The sequence below is a fragment of the Aythya ferina genome (genome assembly GCF_964211825.1).
Source record: "Aythya ferina genome assembly, chromosome: 2".
In the NCBI taxonomy this organism is placed as follows: Eukaryota; Metazoa; Chordata; class Aves; order Anseriformes; family Anatidae; genus Aythya; species Aythya ferina.
In genome coordinates, this window is record NC_140297.1 from 66,901,760 (window position 1) to 66,920,938 (window position 19,179).

The 19,179-nt window shown below is 43.2% G+C and overlaps 1 protein-coding gene across 1 annotated transcript; it reads left to right on the forward strand.

The window, feature by feature from the left end:
• The first annotated feature begins 11,992 nt into the window (after positions 1–11,992).
• On the forward strand, positions 11,993–17,867 carry CCR4 (C-C motif chemokine receptor 4). Its single transcript, XM_084511595.1, has 3 exons — positions 11,993–12,010; positions 14,880–15,003; positions 16,209–17,867. The coding sequence occupies exon 3, from the start codon at positions 16,226–16,228 to the stop codon at positions 17,300–17,302; it is 1,077 nt and encodes a 358-aa protein (XP_084367721.1). The 5' UTR covers positions 11,993–12,010; positions 14,880–15,003; positions 16,209–16,225; the 3' UTR covers positions 17,303–17,867.
• Positions 17,868–19,179: the final 1,312 nt, after the last annotated feature.

Genomic DNA, 19,179 nt, shown 5'->3' on the forward strand with positions numbered 1-19,179 from the left:
ACACTGCTGTAAAACCATACCCTGTTTATAGCCTGTGTAAGAGCTTACCTAATGTGCTGCAATGTTACAGACTGTACTATTCTAATCTTACAGTATAGGGCAGAAGAGATTATTTGAGTTTTAGTCAGCAATTCTTTCCCTTAATCCTCCTGGATGGCTTTAGTTTATAGGACTTGTGTGACACCCTTGGTTAAAGTGGCTCAGTGGCATTATGTGGAAGTGTGCATGAGATTGGTATTTAGCAAGTTAAAGAACATGACGGGTCTTTTATAGATTAATTTGGGGAACAGTTCGGACTACTGTTGCTTTTCATGTGTTTGGGGTTGATTTACAGGGTCACTCAATGTTGCTCTACTGTGCTGCTGTTGCTAGGAAAACGGAAATGTTCTTAGAGGGTAATGTGTATTATTGCAGTAAGGATCTGCCATCCTCCAAAGACTCCATACATCTTTATTTGGTGTAGTCAGGAGCATGTCCCAAATGCACAGCAACATAGAAGTTGACAGACCAAAAATTCTTAAGAGGAATATTTTCTTGTTTACTTCCAGATGCTCCATGCCTACTGTTTTCCAGTTGATACGAAAAAATATCAAACCAGGATTTATACTTTTTGGCATGCATTAATTTTTGTTACATGCCTGTGATAGATCTCTTTATGAACAAGTCTTGTGGGCATAGAAATGTTTTTGCAGAGTTACATTGTTTAGAAGGAGGGAATGTGGTACTGAGATATGCTTACAGTGATAAGAAAGTTTAGCAGGCGACCTTGTAAAATGCAGACAATCAGACTCCTTAGGACAATTAGGTGAAAATCACGGTGTCAAGTCAAGTCAGATAAGTGAAGAAACATTACCACTTCAAGCAGTAAAAATGTCAAAAGAAATTTGAAATTTAACAGGCCGGCGACTGAAGGCCATGCATTGTTTGTGAAGCATCAGATAGATTGTGAATCTGGATTATCCACTCAGTGGGGAAACGGGAGGGTCCTGCCATCAAAAGGTATATAAACTGTGTTTTGGAACTAGTAGATGCGCTCTCTCCTGCTTGTGGGGTGCCCGCCATTGCAATCGCGAATAAATTACTACTTCAATGAGATCCTCGCCTGAGCCTAAGTTATTGGCTATGGAGTGTTTCTCACAGTCTTAAACTGTATTGCTAGAGAGTTGATACAACAGTCTTTTGAAATAAAATATACCAACGTTGTTTTATGTATGTTTTTCTAAAGCAAATGTAATTTTATGCTAAGAAGTTCTGTGTTGTTTGTTTTTTTTTTGGTGGTAGTTAGAAGTGTAACTTAATGGTGATGTATGTGATCCTCTTGTAATTAACCATCTGATTACTTCAAGAGATATTATTTCTTCTTTTAAATTTCTGCCATAAGCCATGTTAACTGACTTAATAAATACTGTGACTTGTTCTGGGATGATCATGACTCTAAAACAAGATGACAGCTGTTGGCTTGAGGTCTAAAATTGTAGGTAGAAGAGGATCATGCATTTTCTTAAATAAGCAAAATGCACAATGTTTTAAAATGAAACCAGTAATGTGTGCTCAAATTTGGTCTGTTATTTTAGAATGCCTTTCATCTGTGAAATGTGACATCACAGTTCTGAAATTCATTCAGGGATTGATAAAAAAATATTTTGGTTTATTTTAAACCATCATTGCTGTGATTATGCAGAACAAAACAAAAACAAACAAACAAAAAAAAAACAATCTAGGCTCAATTCTCCAAGCTTAGATTAGCTCAATTCTGCCGCTATGGTTGCAGGAAGACTGGCCATGCACCTCAAAGAGGGGATTTAGTTGTAGCTGTTTTTGTGGTCCCTCTCCCAGTCAGGGAAACATCACTGTTCGTACAGTATGGAAGGACAAGTCTTTGATATCGCAATGGAACATTGAACTCCATGAAAGAGGAGGCACTACACTTGTGTTGGTACCTGTCCACCATGTGAACTAGGAGGTTGTTCTTTTAGATGGACCCAGCAAATAACATTAATAGATTCTCTGATCTTTGCATCAATATTTAAGTAGCAAGAAAGGTTAAAAAATGGTCCATACCCAGGAATCCTGAAAAAATTGACTAGTGGACAACCCCTGTTCTAGAGGAGTTAGTCTCAGCCTCTCTCTGGAAGAGAGCTACTCAAGTGGTGGGGTTTATTCCAGATGAATGACAGGCTGCACTTCAATAAATACTGTAACACATCTGTATTTGGTAACACTGGTGAAAAAGATGGCCCTGCAAACTGATACTTGTTTGTCCTGCAACAACTACCAGTCAGAGCAGAGATCTGGATTAGAACTTGAAGCCAGAACAAAACCACTCTATGGGTTCCTTTAGCAACTAGTAGCCTGTAAATCAATTAATAAATTATTCAAGAGAATTTGAGAAGTAAGTATGAAAAAGGTCATGGAATACAGGGAAGAGTATTTTTTTCCTTAACTACTTTTTCTTTAGGTAAGAATTTGCAGTGTTATAGAAAAGCTTGTCTGCTAGTGGTTTTACTTAATAAAGAAATTCTGTCAACGGTGCTCTGTTTGAAAGTAGATGAGCACTGGATTCCTCACCCATCATTGCTTTACTTGAGTTGTTTGCTGAGCTACTTTTGAAAGACACATGGGCCACTAGGGGGAGGGATGTCTCTTGGGGTCTTCAAAATGTCTTCCTGTTAATAAAGTGAATTCCAGTGCTGGCTTAGAACAGTCAGGATGAAAACATTATTGTTGAGTAATGCTGTGGAAGATAGAGGGCATAATAAAAACAGCATGTGTTTCTGCAGACAGAGAAGGAAGGTGGTGCCTGTACCTTGTTTCCAAGCAAGGCAGTGCAGAGCCCTTCAGGTTGCCCCCAAACTGAATCCCACAGCATCTGCTGCCTTGTGTTCTGCACTGCATGGGAGCAGCCATGTGTTTTCCAGGCCTTAACTGCTTTTGTTAGTAGTCAGCCTGATATATGGCTGTCTCTGGCAATAACTCTAAAGTACCAGAGTACACTGGTGAGGGCATGTGATACCATCATGCAAAGTAGAACCGCTACTGCGTGTAAGTCACTGTAGTCCTTTAATTACTTGTTGTCTTCCTGATAAAGAGCATGTCCTAACTTCAGGACAATGCCCTCTGAACAGGGAAACTTCTCAATTGTCCACTGTGGAGATTTGTGGGGGATAAGGGGGAGAACTGCAAAACCAGAAATCAGCAAGGACAACATCCATAAACAGCAAACAAGAATCTCAGGACATAAATTTATATGCAAAAGCAGTCTGTTGCTAGCAGCTGCCTATTGCTGGATGAGGCTGCAGGCAGTGGAAATGCAAAGGAAATCTGCTTATCCTGTTAAAGTAGCAATACGACTTAGCTGTCTAAAGGCTCTACAGGCTATTAAGAGAAGGTGATGTGTTGCTTGGAAACTGTTGTGTCTAGACTGTATCCTTGGCTCTGTTTACTCAGTGGATTCCATCTCCCCGCTCATCTAAATTGCAGGAGATGATCTCTAATCTCTGATTAGTTTCCAGTATCTTACAAGCTTTATCTAAGTTGATTTTAGACTGCTAACACTCATTAAGGTATGTTTTCAGGAGGAAGGCACTAAGGATACTTTAAGGGAAGCTTAGGTAAAAAAATTGAATATAAAGAGGCAATGTGTGAATCCTCCCAGTGCATGATTTGTGGGGCTACATTTCTGCAAACCAGCTATAAGGGACATTTCCTGCTCAGAGAAGTACTTGTGTTTATTTCAGTGCCCTAGATCATCCCCTAAGCAGCACTTTCTTACAGGTCAAAATCACAGAATTGAAAGGGTTGGAAGAGACCTCGAAAGATCTTTGGGTCCAACCCCCCTGCCAAAGCAAGTTCCTTAGAGCAGGCTGCACAGGTAGGCGTCCAGATGGGCCTTGAATATCTCCAGAGAAGGAGACTCCACAACCTCCCTGGGCAGCCTGTTCCAGTGCTCCGTCACCCTCACCATGAAGAAGTTCTTTCGCATGTCAGTGCGGAACTTCCTGTGACCCATTTTGTGGCCATTGCCCCTTGTCCTGTCCCCACAAACCACTGAAAAAAGGTTGGCCAAATCCCTCAGTCCCCCACACCTCAGGTATTTATACACATTGATGAGATCCCCTCTCAGTCTTCTTTTCTCAAGGCTGAACAGAGCCTGGTTTCTCAGCCTTTTCTTATAAGGAAGATGCTCCAGGCCCTGTACCATCTTTGTGGCCCTCCACTGGACTCTTTCCAGGAGATCCCTGTCTTTTTTGTACTGGGGAGCCCAGAACTGGACACAGTACTCCAGGTGAGGCCTGACCTGGGCAGAGCAGAGGGGGAGGATTGCCTCCCTTGACCTGCTGGCCACACTCCTTTTAATGCACACCAGGATCCCATTGGCTGCCTTGGCCACCAGGGCACAGTGCTGGCTCATGGTCACCCTGTCACCCACCAGGACCCTCCAGGTCCTTCTCCTCAGAACTCTCCAGCAGGTCGTCCCCCAGCCTGTACTGATACATGTGGTTGTTCCTTCCCAGGTACAGGACTCTACTCCTGCTCTTATTAAACCTCATTTGGTTTCTTCCTGCCCATCTCTCCAGCCGGTCCAGGTCTCGCTGAATGGCAGCACAGCCTTCTGGCATGTCAGCCACTCCTCCCAGCTTTGTGTCATTGGCATACTTGCTGAGGGCAGACACTATTCCCTCATCAAGGTCGTTGATGAAGATGTCAAACAAGACTGGACCCAGCATCAACCCCTGGGGAACACCGCTAGTCACATATTCCTTCCTCATCACCTGACCCTCCTTCCAGCAGCCATACACTTCCTTTTTCCATCTAAGCTCCAGTAGAAGATCCCTGGTCAGCCAGGACGGCCTTCTGCCCCACCTGCCTGACTTCCCGTATTTTGGAATCGCCCAATCTTGTGCTTTTAGGAGGCAGTGCTTAGAGACTGACCAGCACTGATGGATGCCAGTGCCTTCAAAAGCAGTTTCCCAGGGCACCTTGCTGACTAGTTCCCTGAGCAGCCTGAAGTCTGCTTTCCCCATATCCAGGGCTGAAGTTTTGGTGGCAGTTTTCCTTCTGTCACCATAAATTCTAAACTCAACCACTTCATGGTCACTATGACAGAGACGGATGCCAATTGCCACGTCTCCCACAAGACCCTCTCTGTTTTCCAGCAGCAGTTCTGGGAGGGCACTTTTCCTAGTTGGCTCCCTCAGTACCTGCACCAAGAAGTTATCATCTAGGTGCTTTATGAACCTCCTGGACTTGCTTGTGTTGGCCATGTGGTGATCCCAGTTGATGTCTGGCAAGCTGAAATCTCCCATAAGGACTGGGGGAGTTGATCTTGAGGCATCTCTTAGTTCTGCAAAGAATAATTCATCGGTGTTGTCGTCCTGGCCGGGTGGTCTGTAATAGATTCCCACGACATCCCCTTTATTTGTTCGTCCCTTAATCCTTACCCAGAGGCTCTCAACTTTGCCATCCCCAACTTGAAGTTCCATGCAGTCCAGCCCATGCTTCACATACATCACCACCCCGCCACCTCGCCTACCCTGCCTGTCCCTCCTGAAGAGCCTGTAACCATCTATTGCAGCACACCAGCCACAGGACTCATCCCACCAGATTTTGCTTATGCTGATGATGTCGTAGCTGTGGGACTGGGCCAAGACTTCTAGCTTGTCCATGTTATTCCTCATACTGCGTGCGTTTGTGTAGAAGCACTTCAAATGCGCTTCCCTACACACAGCACCTTGTGGAGCCAACTGAAGGACCTCACTGGCACACAGTCCCTCTGATTCTAGCACACCATCCCTTAGCTCATCACCGGCATGCCTCGTCTTATCCCCTTCTCCTTTCGACTCTAGTTTAAAGCCCTGTCTATCAGCCCTGACAACTCCTGAGCAAAAATCCTTACCCCTCTCTGAGAGGCGCATCCCATCTGGTGCCAGCAGGCCCGGTGTCGCGTAGACCTTCCCATGATCTTCTCCGCAGCAGGAGGCACCTGTGCTGCAGCAGGCTCCTGAGTCTGTCTCAGAGAGGGCAGAGTACACCTCCACCAGTCAATTTCCCTCTCTGACTCCCTGATGCTCCTGAGCCTGCTCACCCCCTCCTGAAGGTCCACAACCTAGCTGAGCAGCTCTTCGAGCTGGGCACACCTCCCACAGGCCTACCCCTTGCTGCTGCTGTCGGATACGGACAGGAGACTCAGGCACACCCTGCAACCCAAGACCTGGACGGTGCTGTGTTTCCCGGAGCCCTCCATCTGAGCAGCCACATTGGTGACTGTGGCTGGAGAGGCCGCAAGAGATACGGAGGCCATGGTTTTCTGCCTGGTTGATACCATGGCCAGGTTTCTCGCAAGCAGGCTACCAGTACCAGTACCGAAGGCAGAGACCGTTGCAGAGGATTGGCGAGCAGACAGAGGAGTTGCCCTGTCTGCTCGCCCTACCTGCGCGAACCGCCGCGCCCCGCCCTGTTTGCATTCCCTGTTCGCCCCGCTCCCCAGGGGCAGCTTTTGAATGGCCGGGGAGGGGGCGCTGCTGGCTCCACCCGTACTTCATCAGCCTCCCTCGCGAGGGCTGCCGGGCCCTGGCGGCTCCCTCGGCTGCCTCGAGTGTCCTCGATGCCGAAAAAAAAGCCTTGCCCGCCTCGATCTCCCGCTCCGCTGCAGCACGAGTCTGCCCGGAGCTGATCGCCTCGGCAAGTGGCCAAGAAGTTTGCTATTAGCCCATAAATGCTACGTTAAAATTAAACCAGGAGCACCGTAACACAAAGAAACGGTTTGAAATGGCCATGATTGGCAGGGAGGACAAGGACAAAGCTGATGAGAAGAACAGTAGATGGCGCCACAGCTCTGCTGATGAGAGTTTCCCCAAGAGTCAGGGATGTGCTGCTATTTCTATGTGCAGTTCCCTATGCTAGTGACTTTACAAGAACAATTCCTTGCATAAAAGAATTGCTTGAAGCCCTGAGATGCAGCTTCAGCTATTTTTCAGGGCTCCAATCAAGTAGGAACAAACCAGAAATAAATGGCACCTGGAGCAGATTGCTACTACACCTTTGTCCACATCCCTTTGCCATTCCTTTTTCCCAGGGCAATTTCTGAGCAAGGTAAACCTCGCCTGAGTGAAGATCACTTGGAAATTGGGAGCATTTCCCACTGGAAGGGCCTCAAGTGATGTTGCTGATGGCCTAAAACACTCTTGGATGGGGACTGGGGTAAGCGCATGCAGGAATTTAGGGGCATCTCACTGGACGACTTCACTAGGGACTTCATCCTCATGGATGAAGTACCTTCTCCAACACAATTTCTTTGCCCTAGTGGAAAGGCACTTGAGGAGGCTTAAAGCTGGGTTAGTATGTTATGCACCACAGAAGTATCAGAACTGACTAAAATTTGACAGGCACATGTCAACCAGCAGCTCCAGAGACCCTTTCCAGTAAGTCTTTGCTTTATTCTAGTCCTTCTTCCCCTTGGGATCCTTTGTTAGGAAATAGACAGCAGTCATCTGATTTTTCTGAAGGGAGCCCTCATTTGAATCATTAAGGATCATCATTACTTGGTCTGTTTTTTGGTTCCTTATTGATCCCACTGACAGTCCCCACTTTCCAGAGCCTTGTGGTAGCTCACATATCAGGAGGCCACAATGCAAGAGAAGGACAAATTACAAGCTACAATAAAGACAACAATCAACACACAGGCTAGAGTTTACAGATCTAGACAGATTAAAAAAAAAAAAAAAAAAAAAAAAAAAAGCAACTGGAAGCAGTGGCATACACTTTTTTTACACAAGGCTAAAGGAGTGAAGTATCTGCAGAGTCACCTTAAGTTCTCACTATCCCTGTATTCACCCTTGCTCTCCCTGTGGGAAGGACCCTCTGCCTTGAGCTTGCTCCACTATTTCTTCTGCCCATCTCTATCATCAATGCATTCTTTTAATTTCCACCACAGGTGGCATAATCAAACTCCATCAGACTTAAAAGCCATTCATGATCAATTAGGACACCACACTCTAGCAACTAGAGTCAGTGATGAACAAGTACAGAGCAGGAAAAATATATTTATGAAAAGTAAGGAAGTCACTAGGTCCTGCTGGTGGAAGAAATGTCAATTTTTCCATTTGTTTTTGTTTTATTTGTCTGTTCTTATTGAGAAAATAAGAACCTATGGATGTTAAATTAACTACAAATGTTTCACCAAGTTCATGAAAAGCATAGGAATATCTTGTTAATCACAAAGATGAGCGATAAGTTCCAGTGAAAACCAGTAACAGTTGTTCAGCCCTACTTTTTGTTCCTATCAGTTTTATTTCTGCACCCTGAGAGGTTTTGCCTGCTATTAAAAAGTGAACTGAATATTACTTAAGTTCTCTATACTGCTTGTCTTGAAGAGAACTAGCAGTGAAACAACTTTCACCTGGCAATGGCAGAGTGCCTGGGTCTTATAAACATAGAAAGGAGATTACTGTGGCAACTGTGCAAGTATTGCTTTAGTCCTGATCCTATGCAAGTACTTTGTATTTTGTAACTAGCTTCTGTTGTAAGTACTGCCCAAGGACATGGCAGGAAGGAGTGTGAAGGTATCTGTTGTGTAGATGTTTAGAGCAGTTTGTTAATAAGCTTTTGAAGACTACCAACAACTACAGTATTTGAGTCTTGGAGGCACTACCACACAGCAAACAGAAAACTGACTTTTTGCCAAAATGCCATAATTCCTTCGTATCTAAACTCATTATAATGAACATTAAAGAAACTGGCCTGGGGAAACCTCTGCTATTCATTGCTGCCTTGTCTTTAATTATGTGTTTATTTATTGGTGGGGAGCAGCCTTTAACTGAAACACCATGGCAATGTCTGGGAAAAAAAAATATATATCTCAGGTATCAACTATTCCTCAGACTTGGAAACAGTGCAAATATGTCATCTTCCTGTAGAAATAGCTTGGGAACATTTCTTTGATCACTGAACAAGACAAAGAAAGATCCTTATGTTATCATTTCACTTTTAAAAATGCAACTCTTGCTTTGCCTTAGTGATTTTTATTTTAAGTAAAATTCAGCATACACAATGGTTGTTTCTGTAATGCTTAAGGTTTAAAGTTTCAGGTTTTTTTTGTGAGGAGTTCTGAATATAGCAGCTTTGCTATCACAGAACAGGGAAAGAAAGCAAATTAGGTTGAAAGCAAATTTGTTGAAAACAAATTTGATTGTTTCCAAACACTGGATACAAACAGTGGAATAAATAGGACAAGACCACGGGGGGGGGAATAAAGAATGTAGGGAAATGCAACTTACTACCATTACGCAAATAAAATAGTCATGACCATCTAAGACCTAAATCTTCTGTTTCCTAAAACTTCTTCAGCACAAGCAGCTGTCTTAGCCAAAGGGAATTCATCTGTTCAAAACATTTGAAATAAATTATGAACAAACCACCTGGGAAAAGAATATAGATGATGGATGTCTCTAGAACTAAGAAATTATTTCATTTTCTGCATCTAATTCTCTTATCAGATTGCTTCAGTTTTAATCAGGCACAGTAAGTTCAGAATAAACTGAAAATCACTAGGCAGATAACTGCACAATGAATAGGTGACACAAGCTTTTTGCTAACAAGAATGGATTGGCACTATAGATACGCAAACTGTGATTCAAATTCACCTGAATTGCAAGGGCATGGCCCAAGGCCTGACCAGGCAAGAAGGGGTTGGCCAGCTGATGGAGAGGACTGTTTGCTGAGAAGGAGAATCTCCATCCTTTACTGGATGCGGGGGGAAACTTAGTTACAAGAGATGAGGAAAAGGCGGAGGTGCTCAATGCCTTCTTTGCCTCAGTCTTTAGCGGCAATACCGGATGTTCTCTGGATACCCAGTACTCTGAGCTGGTGGAAGGGGATGGGGAGCAGGATGTGGCCCTCATTATCCATGAAGAACTGGTTGGTGACCTGGTACGGCACTTAGATGTGCACAAGTCGATGGGGCCAGATGGGATCCACCCAAGGGTACTGAGGCAACTGGCAGAGGAGCTGGCCAAGCCACTGTCCATCATTTATCAACAGTCCTGGCTATCGGGGGAGGTCCCAATTGACTGGCGGCTAGCAAATGTGACGCCCATCTACAAGAAGGGCCGGAGGGCAGACCCAGGAAACTACAGGCCTGTCAGTTTGACCTCAGTGCCAGGAAAGCTCATGGAGCAGATCCTCCTGAGAGTCATCATGCAGCACTTGAAGGGGAAGCAGGCGATCAGGCCCAGTCAGCATGGCTTTATGAAAGGCAGGTCATGCCTGACGAACCTGATCTCCTTCTATGACAGAGTGACGCGCTGGGTGGATGAGGGAAAGGCTGTGGATGTGGTCTACCTTGACTTCAGCAAGGCTTTTGACACCGTCTCCCACAGCATTCTCCTCGAGAAACTGGCTGCTCTTGGCTTGGACTGGCGCACGCTTCGTTGGGTTAGAAACTGGCTGGATAGCCGGGCCCAAAGAGTCGTGGTGAATGGAGCCAAGTCCAGTTGGCGGCCAGTCACTAGTGGCGTCCCCCAGGGCTCGGTGCTGGGGCCGGTCCTCTTTAATATCTTCATCGATGATCTGGACGAGGGCATCGAGTGCACCCTCAGTAAGTTCGCAGATGACACCAAGTTAGGTGCGTGTGTCGATCTGCTTGAGGGTAGGAAAGCTCTGCAGGAGGATCTGGATAGGCTGGACCGATGGGCTGAGGTCAACTGCATGAAGTTTAACAAGGCCAAGTGCCGGGTCCTGCACCTGGGGCGCAATAACCCCAAGCAGAGCTACAGGCTGGGAGAGGAATGGTTGGAAAGCTGCCAGGCAGAGAAGGACCTGGGAGTGATGGTGGATAGTCGGCTGAATATGAGCCAGCAGTGTGCTCAGGTGGCCAAGAAGGCCAACGGCATCCTGGCTTGTATTAGGAACAGCGTGACCAGCAGGGCTAGGGAGGTGATCGTCCCCCTGTACTCAGCTCTGGTGAGGCCGCACCTCGAGTACTGTGTTCAGTTTTGGGCCCCTCGCTACAAGAAGGACATCGAGGTGCTTGAGCGGGTGCAGAGAAGGGCGACGAAGCTGGTGAGGGGCCTGGAGAACAAGTCCTACGAGGAGCGGCTGAGGGAGCTGGGCTTGTTCAGCCTGGAGAAGAGGAGGCTCAGGGGCGACCTTATCGCTCTTTTTAGGTACCTCAAGGGAGGCTGTAGCGAGGTGGGGGTTGGCCTGTTCTCCCACGTGCCTGGTGACAGGACGAGGGGGAATGGGTTTAAGTTGAGCCAGGGGAGTTTTAGGCTAGATGTTAGGAAGAACTTCTTCACTGAAAGGGTTGTGAGGCACTGGAACAGGCTGCCCAGGGAAGTGGTGGAGTCACCATCCTTGGAAGTCTTCAAAAGACGTTTAGATGTAGAGCTTAGGGATATGGTTTAGTGGAGGGCTGTTAGCGTTAGGTTGGAGGTTGGACTCGATGACCTTGAGGTCTCTTCCAACCTAGAAAATTCTGTGATTCTGTGATTGTGCACTGTGGCAGCCTGGATCAAAAGACTGATCTATCTTTAGTTTATCTTTAGTCACAGTCATATGCCTCTTTCCTGAGACAACCTCTTCTCTAACACACACTTCTATGATTCATGTACCATGGCCAATACAGATAACATAGGGAATAGATGGTGCTTTGTTGTATCAGTGGTGAGTGCCTCACAGTAGCAGCATCTAGCTCACAGATTAGACTCACAGATCTATCTCCAGTCCTTCCATTGGCGAGACTTGTGTGCAACCTGCAAGATGGCAAGTTAAAAATAAGACTTTCCATAAAAGCAGGGAGTGGCTGAAATCATCTTTTGGCAAGAAGCAGGGTTTTTACTATTTGGGTTGTTCTGCTTTTAGTTTTTATTAAGTTCCCCTCTTTTGGTTCTAATTTGTGCCCTTATAAAGGACTAGCCACCTCTTAGTCAGGCTAATCAGATTTGGTCCATATCTCTGTGCTCTTGTGATTTTTTTGGCCAGCGCCACATACCTGATACCACCTAGTAAAGAGGTAAAACCTCTTATTTCTTCTCCCCCTTTCCTTCCAACCTGTTGGTTTACAGCAACATCCTCTGTCTCTGAGATCCCTTCCCCCTTTCCTCTTAAGCTCATGGTCTTCTGCCATCCCTTTTTTTTATTTTTTGCCAGGCTCTTCTGTGAAAAAAAAGACATCCTGCCAAATTGGCAGGGAACCTCAGAGCTCCCCATCTATGGATTAGTTATATTTAAGACTTTTCATGCTCCTCTCTCTCCAAGATGCTGAAGACCCTTCACTCAAAACACATTTCATTCATTTTCTGCATCATTTCATTTGATCAGAGATTTCTTCCCTTTTCTTCATATTTTCTACAGTTTTACTAGTAAGTTCTCAAAGGAACTTTTTTCATCAACAGAGCATCAGGTATTTCAGGGTACAATTTCATCCTTTTAATTTTCATGAACTGGCAGATGTTTTTTTTAGCTTCATTACCTAGAGTTCACAAATCCTAAGTAGACACAACCTCTCTTCTCTTTTTGTGGCTATGCGTTCCTTTTTCTGAAGTCACACTTTCTAAAAAATCTCCTTACAAAGACAGCCCTTCCCATTTGCTGAGGGAACATGAAGTGCACTGATATGGTATGCTTCTGCAACATTACTGATGCTTTCAAGACACTGCGATCCAGCCATACCTCCCCACCCCACCAGAGCAACAGAAGTGTGCTCTGACAAGGAGCCTTTGCTGCCCAGTGCCTCTGGTGGTGGTGTCCCAGCTTCCCATCCATGACAGGTACAGAAAGATGCATTCAGCTGGTTCAGAAGCATTTGCTACTTGAAAGTCTTTCGGCCAAGGGAGGGCTGGGGTAAAAGTAGTATGCTAGATAGGTCCTTTCTTCTGTCCAGTGCTATATGAATTATGCTAAATTTGCACTGATAAGACTGCAGACTTGGTCTCTGCTAACATTACAATTGAAAGATCAGAAGCATATCTGATATGTGGCATGAACACTAAGGACAGGCAGACAGACCTCAGAAGGCTGCTAGTGATAGGAAATCATCCCATTCAGTTCTATTCACTGCTTCATCTGGACACAAGGAAAATCAGCACCGATGAAATTCAAAGGAGATGACCAGACTGTTGGAGTAGAAAATAATGACTAGGACAAGACAGGCATATAGACGAGTGGTGGTTATTGAGGCAAAAGCATTGCAGCTAAAACTAAGGAAGGGCGATACCTACAGAGCAATGAGGTGTTTTTTCCTGAAAAGCATATGCTTAAAAGGAGGTTTCATGTCACTGTTACTGCGGACAAATGGCTTAACTTATGCCCCTTGTGTAACAACATGTCAAAGAGATTAATGAGGCCCTGCAGGGACAAAAGAGCAGCAAGAGGAACAGCTTCTAGTTTCTGTGAACAGAGCTGATGAAACTGGTGTCATAGTGTTGCCTGCTCATCTGATGTCCACATCTTTAAAGAACTGTCAGCAAACTGAAGAGAAGACATACATGATCTGCAGAGCAATAACCTGGTGATCTCACAATGACCTATTTAAAACTCTCCACAAATGCATTCTTGAAAGATGACTGAGAAGCTACTTCCCATATGAGTTTTTTATTCTGGCGAACAAGAAACCAGTAGATCCCACAGTTCACATTGTCTTCACATCAAGCTTTTCTGGAGGAAACAATTCAGCCAAATACAAGCTAGTGGGCAGAGTAACAATGTCAGAGGCATATAGGATAGCAGCAAATAGCAAAACTGAGCATAAAGCTATATCTGTGTTCAGAATGACACAGGAGATTGATCTAGAAGATATATCTTATCTCCTGTTTAGGATCTATTATTTTCCCTCCCTCCTACTCATCTCCTGTATTTTTCTTGTTTGTACTTCTCAAAGTGACTCTTCAGTTTCTCCTGCTAACAAGCAAGCAGCCTCCCCTGTCAAGAAATGGTTTTTACTTCTGCTTGGCCAGCCTCTTTTAGGACACAGGGGAGAGCAGCATTTGCCAGCTGCAAGCATAGCTGTTCTGCCAGAGGGATTCAAAACCATCCCATTTGACCAGCACGTCCTCTGTGATCATCCCCCTTCCCTGGTTCCCCAGAAAGAGAGACAGGTCTCAGCATCTTCTCAGGAGAAATTTGTAGAAACTGATAGGCTTCCTGCTGTGATAAAAACCATGAGGAAACCCCCAGCCCTTACACCACACACACCCTACATCTTACACATCCGACATCCTACATCTTATTTGATAGTTTTTGAGAGTTTAACCATTAGCACCATTTGCATCAGGTCTTTAGTAGTTTTGCCATATATAAAACCATATATAAAATGGGAGACATCAAGCAAAAAGGCATTGTGAATTTGCATGCCCTCATTTCTTTTCTTAGCAAGATAAGCAGGGGTTAGGAAAATCAAAAAATAAATAAAAGGAGAGTTCCCTACACTAAATCTATACAGCTCTTTATTACCACAGTTACATGGTATAACTGGCAAAATCAGTTATCCCACATAGAGGGACTAGAAACACACCTTCCACACACCCATCAAGTGCATCCCTCTTCCCTGCTCACTGCAGATGATCCTTTAATTATTTTTTCTGAGTTTGAGATGCGTTTTACAACCCATGAGAAAGAGCAGTTTCTGTTGAATGAGAGCTACTTATTGACATCTGCTTTTAACAATTTTGGGTAAGATGAAGGGGCTTTAACTCAGCAATCAGGCTCTCACTGGGAACTTTGTATTTCCTTACGCACCATAGGACACTTTTAATTTCTTTTCTACATTTAAAGGAACTTTTCTGGTGAGCACTAAGGAGAGAAACACTTGTGATACGATCTGTAAGGAAGTACACAGCTTCCGTTGACAGACACAGCTACCTTGTGACATCTGCTTTTTGCAGCTGCTGGGTATCGCAGTGTAGGCAGCATCTCACTGACGGAGTTACCTGGCCACAAGCAAGTGATTCCACTCCACTAGAACCAAGACTCTTCCTCACATCATTTGAGAAGAAAAGGAGAGAAAAGGTAACATTTATAAAATTTAGTTTTAGAAAGAGTTGTCTATGTTATATGCTCATCACATATGTGACTGTAATGCTTTTTCATTTATCTTTTGCTGCCACTCAGGTCATTTTTACAGCAATTTTCAGAAATTCTGAATCAACAGGATTAATAATCAGGATTAAGTGTCTGTGCGTTATTTGAGTATTTGTTTTCAGTTTTAAATGCTCAAGTAGAATAGCCATGTGGAATGTAGATTAGATGCAGGTGCGACTAGGTGCTAGTGTTGCAGAGCTGTCATCTCTAGGACATTGGTGTTGAACAGTTCTGTCCGTGTGACTCGTAATTCAGATTAAATTCCTCTTTGTGTATAACAGAACAGAACTGTAGACAGGGAAGTTGTGACTGAGATTACACACAGTAGGGTTCAGGTTAACGATAGTCAATACTTGCTGCATTGTAGTAGCACTATAGTCTGAAGATAAATAGAGCAATGATACTCACTTTTCCTCTACTTCCCATTCATAAAAATAAAGACAAAGGGGAAAGACATAACAGAAGCTTGCAAAAATTCTAGTAAATTAGGCTTAGAAACGACACTTGCTGTGATGTGAAAAACATATAATACATCAACAGTGTATTTGTATTGCATCCATTATGTGATCTGGTCAACCTCAAAGTAACATCACTTAAAACTCTTTATCTATTAGAAAAGAACATACATATAATGACAAATTCATGTTATTCACTTTACCACTGAAGACAGCACTTACTGAAAATTGATGTCACCTTTCACTGTCTTCTTTCAGTGATGTTTGCCTGAGTGAAAAGATGGGTAAAATCCTGAACTCCTATGAACAGTGGCTTCACTTTTTACTTCACACCACACAGGATTATCCCTCTCTGACTTGAGATATATAGTCTGTTATCTTTCATCCCTATTTGCTTTCCTCTCTGCAGTTTGAATAGTGTTCAGTCTGACACGTCTGATTTGCACCATGTTGGAAGGACTGAGCACATGCATGCCAAGGACAGTACTTTACAAGTGCGCATATAAGCACCCCATATTATTTGAATATTGTTTGATACTCTGTAATGAGAAGTGCATTGGAACTGCAAGTCAGTCTTTGTGTGTTGCAGTCTTTCCAACATGATTCAGGCTTGTGGAGTAACCACATGGTCATCATGAAGAGAAAGTCACTGACATTTTTATATTCTTTCATTCTCAGGAATCTGGGAAAAAAATATGAGTTCTTCAAGTACAGAGTCCTTTGAAGTTGACACCTCAACCTTATATGACTATTACGATAATTATAATGATGCCCCAAAACCATGCAGTAAGGAAAGTGTCAAGAGGTTTGCAGCCTCCTTCCTACCTGTTCTATATACCCTAGTATTCCTGGTTGGGCTAATGGGAAACATTCTGGTCATAGTGGTCCTCTTCAAATACAAGAGACTGAAGAGCATGACTGATGTGTACCTGCTAAATCTCGCCGTCTCAGATTTGCTCTTTGTTTTTTCCCTGCCGTTCTGGTCTTATTTTGCGATAGACCAATGGGTTTTTGGAACTCCCTGGTGTAAAATCATTTCATGGATCTATCTGGTTGGGTTTTACAGTGGGATATTTTTTATTATGCTTATGAGCATAGACAGATACCTGGCAATTGTTCGTGCAGTATTTTCCTTGAAAGCAAGAACTACTTTCCATGGCCTGATTACCAGTGTTATTGTGTGGCTGGTGGCTCTTTCAGCCTCAGTTCCAGAACTTGTATTTAGAGAATCTTTCCATGAGCAAAATTATACTACCTGCAAGCACAGATATCCAGGAAATTTTACAACATGGAAACTCTTTTCCACTTTGGAAATCAATGTTTTAGGGCTTCTAATCCCTTTCATAGTTATGGCATTTTGCTACTCCATGATCATCAAAACATTAGTCCACTGTAGAAATGAGAAAAAGAATAAGGCTGTGAGGATGATCTTTGCTGTCATGATCGTATTTTTCTTCTTCTGGACTCCTTACAATATTGTAATTTTCTTACAATTCCTGGAACTTATTGGAGTCATTAGAGACTGTCAAGCAAGCAGGAATCTAGACTATGCATTCCAGATAACGGAAATCTTCGGCCTTTTTCACTGTTGCCTCAACCCAGTCATCTATTTCCTCATGGGAGAAAAATTTAAGAAGTACCTGAAGATGCTCTTTAAGAACTGGTGGTTGCCTGGAGATATTTGCAAGTGGTGTGGACTTCACATCAGTTACCACACCGAGTCTACCAGTTCATTCCACACACAATCTACTGGGGATCAAGATGCGCTTTAATGCATTTCAGACCAACTGTTGAACTCACCAGAAAGTAAACTGACAAAAACAGGAACTTTGAAAAGCTAAGCAAATGCACAAGCATTTAATAAGCTAGTGCCTGATAATAAACTTACTTGAGCTTTGATTTCTGCCTCTTAGATTTTCTGAATATTATGACAGAAGCTGTCCTAGATATGAAACCTAGGAGATGGACATGCAAGTTTTACCTGATGCGATTATAAATCACTGCTCAGATTTCACAGCAGCCTCGGCTCAGTGCAAGTACTGTGCTCTGCTTCTTGCTTTTCACCAGCATCAAGACAGAGGTTGGCCTGCATGGAGGGGTGAAGGAGAGAATTCCTCATCATCAGGAAGCGCACTTGGAAAATATCTTTGAAGGATAAGGACAGTTATTACCATATTTTTTACTCTACCACTGATCTGTGTAGGACTTGTTTGGTCAGACTCTTAGTGGCCACTGTTATACATTTCATCCCAGGGAGAGGATACACCTTCTGTCATTTAAAAAAAAAAAAAAAGGACACAAAATGCACTATTTCTGTGCACAAAGAAAGGAAGCCAATATATTACACTGTGCTATAAATATAGCTATGTTTTCTCTCAGGTATCCGAGTTCTATATATACCTACATTTAGCTGTATATATATAGGTATTTTGAATTACTTTATCACCATACTTCAGGATGGCAATTCTTATTTTTTTTATTAACATTAAAAATGTTCAGATTTTTTTTGAATAAAAGTGTGTTTTTTTTTAATTTGTTTTTCAGCATGTGTGAGTATATTTGAAATATCTTGATTATAAGTATCTTTTTAAGTGAATGTTCTTCATTCCAAAAATACCTACCTCCAAGACACAATTTTCATTCACTGTGTATGTATCTGGCAAAACAAAATAAAGAGAGGCAGTGTAGGAAAAGTCTGCCATAATTTATGGTCTGTCAGGTTTCCCATAAAAACATCTGCCATAAAAAAAATAAATTATGTGAGGATATAATTTAACCACACAGAGAACTGTAGCATTTGGTAACAGAGCAGAAGGCAAAGAGTGCGATACACCAGTAGCCGCTCACAGATGTACATGATACTAATCAGATTGGTAACAGGAAGGAAACTCACACAGCATTTAGATTTTGGCACAAAATTTTATTTATTTAATTTTTTTTCAAAAGCAAAAATCAGTATTGTGGTAGTAGAAAAAGTAAGAGTTGAAAAACCTACACTGGAAAATATTTCTGATGCATCTTCTTTGCTAAGCAACAACTATTCAAAGACTTGTGTCTTGGTAAGGCCATCAATAACAACACACCCACCCAGCATTCAGATATGGCTACAAATAGCAGACAAAACATTAAAATACATGAGCAAAGAGCTGTAGAAGAAATGTAAAAATATTATAGTGCCTCTGTCCTGATCACCCTAAATTAGAAACATAAATGCAAGTTTACCTTCATGGGAACTCTCTCAGGATACAATAGACAGACTGAAAATAAAAACCAGCACTCTTAAATACTCCTGCACGCACATATCTTTCATAATTCATTTTGGGAATGAGATACCATCAGCAGCTCACTGATGCTGACAGCTCCAAGCAAGGACTCTCATTAATGCATATAATGCTGTGGAAGGCATTACAATACTAAAAAAAAAAAGTATATTCCTTGCCACAAAAAAAAAAATTTAATTCTTACTATTCAACACTTTACAAGTCACTGAGTAAATCACATATGAAAACTGCCTCAAGGGGTGGGTTAACCCCTCTATTACCTATTTTGGAAAGGAAGAGCAAGACAAATTGCAAGTATCAGGTGCTGGAAAGTCTCATAGATGTCACTGAACCCCACAACACATCACTTCCAAGCCAGCATGGCATAT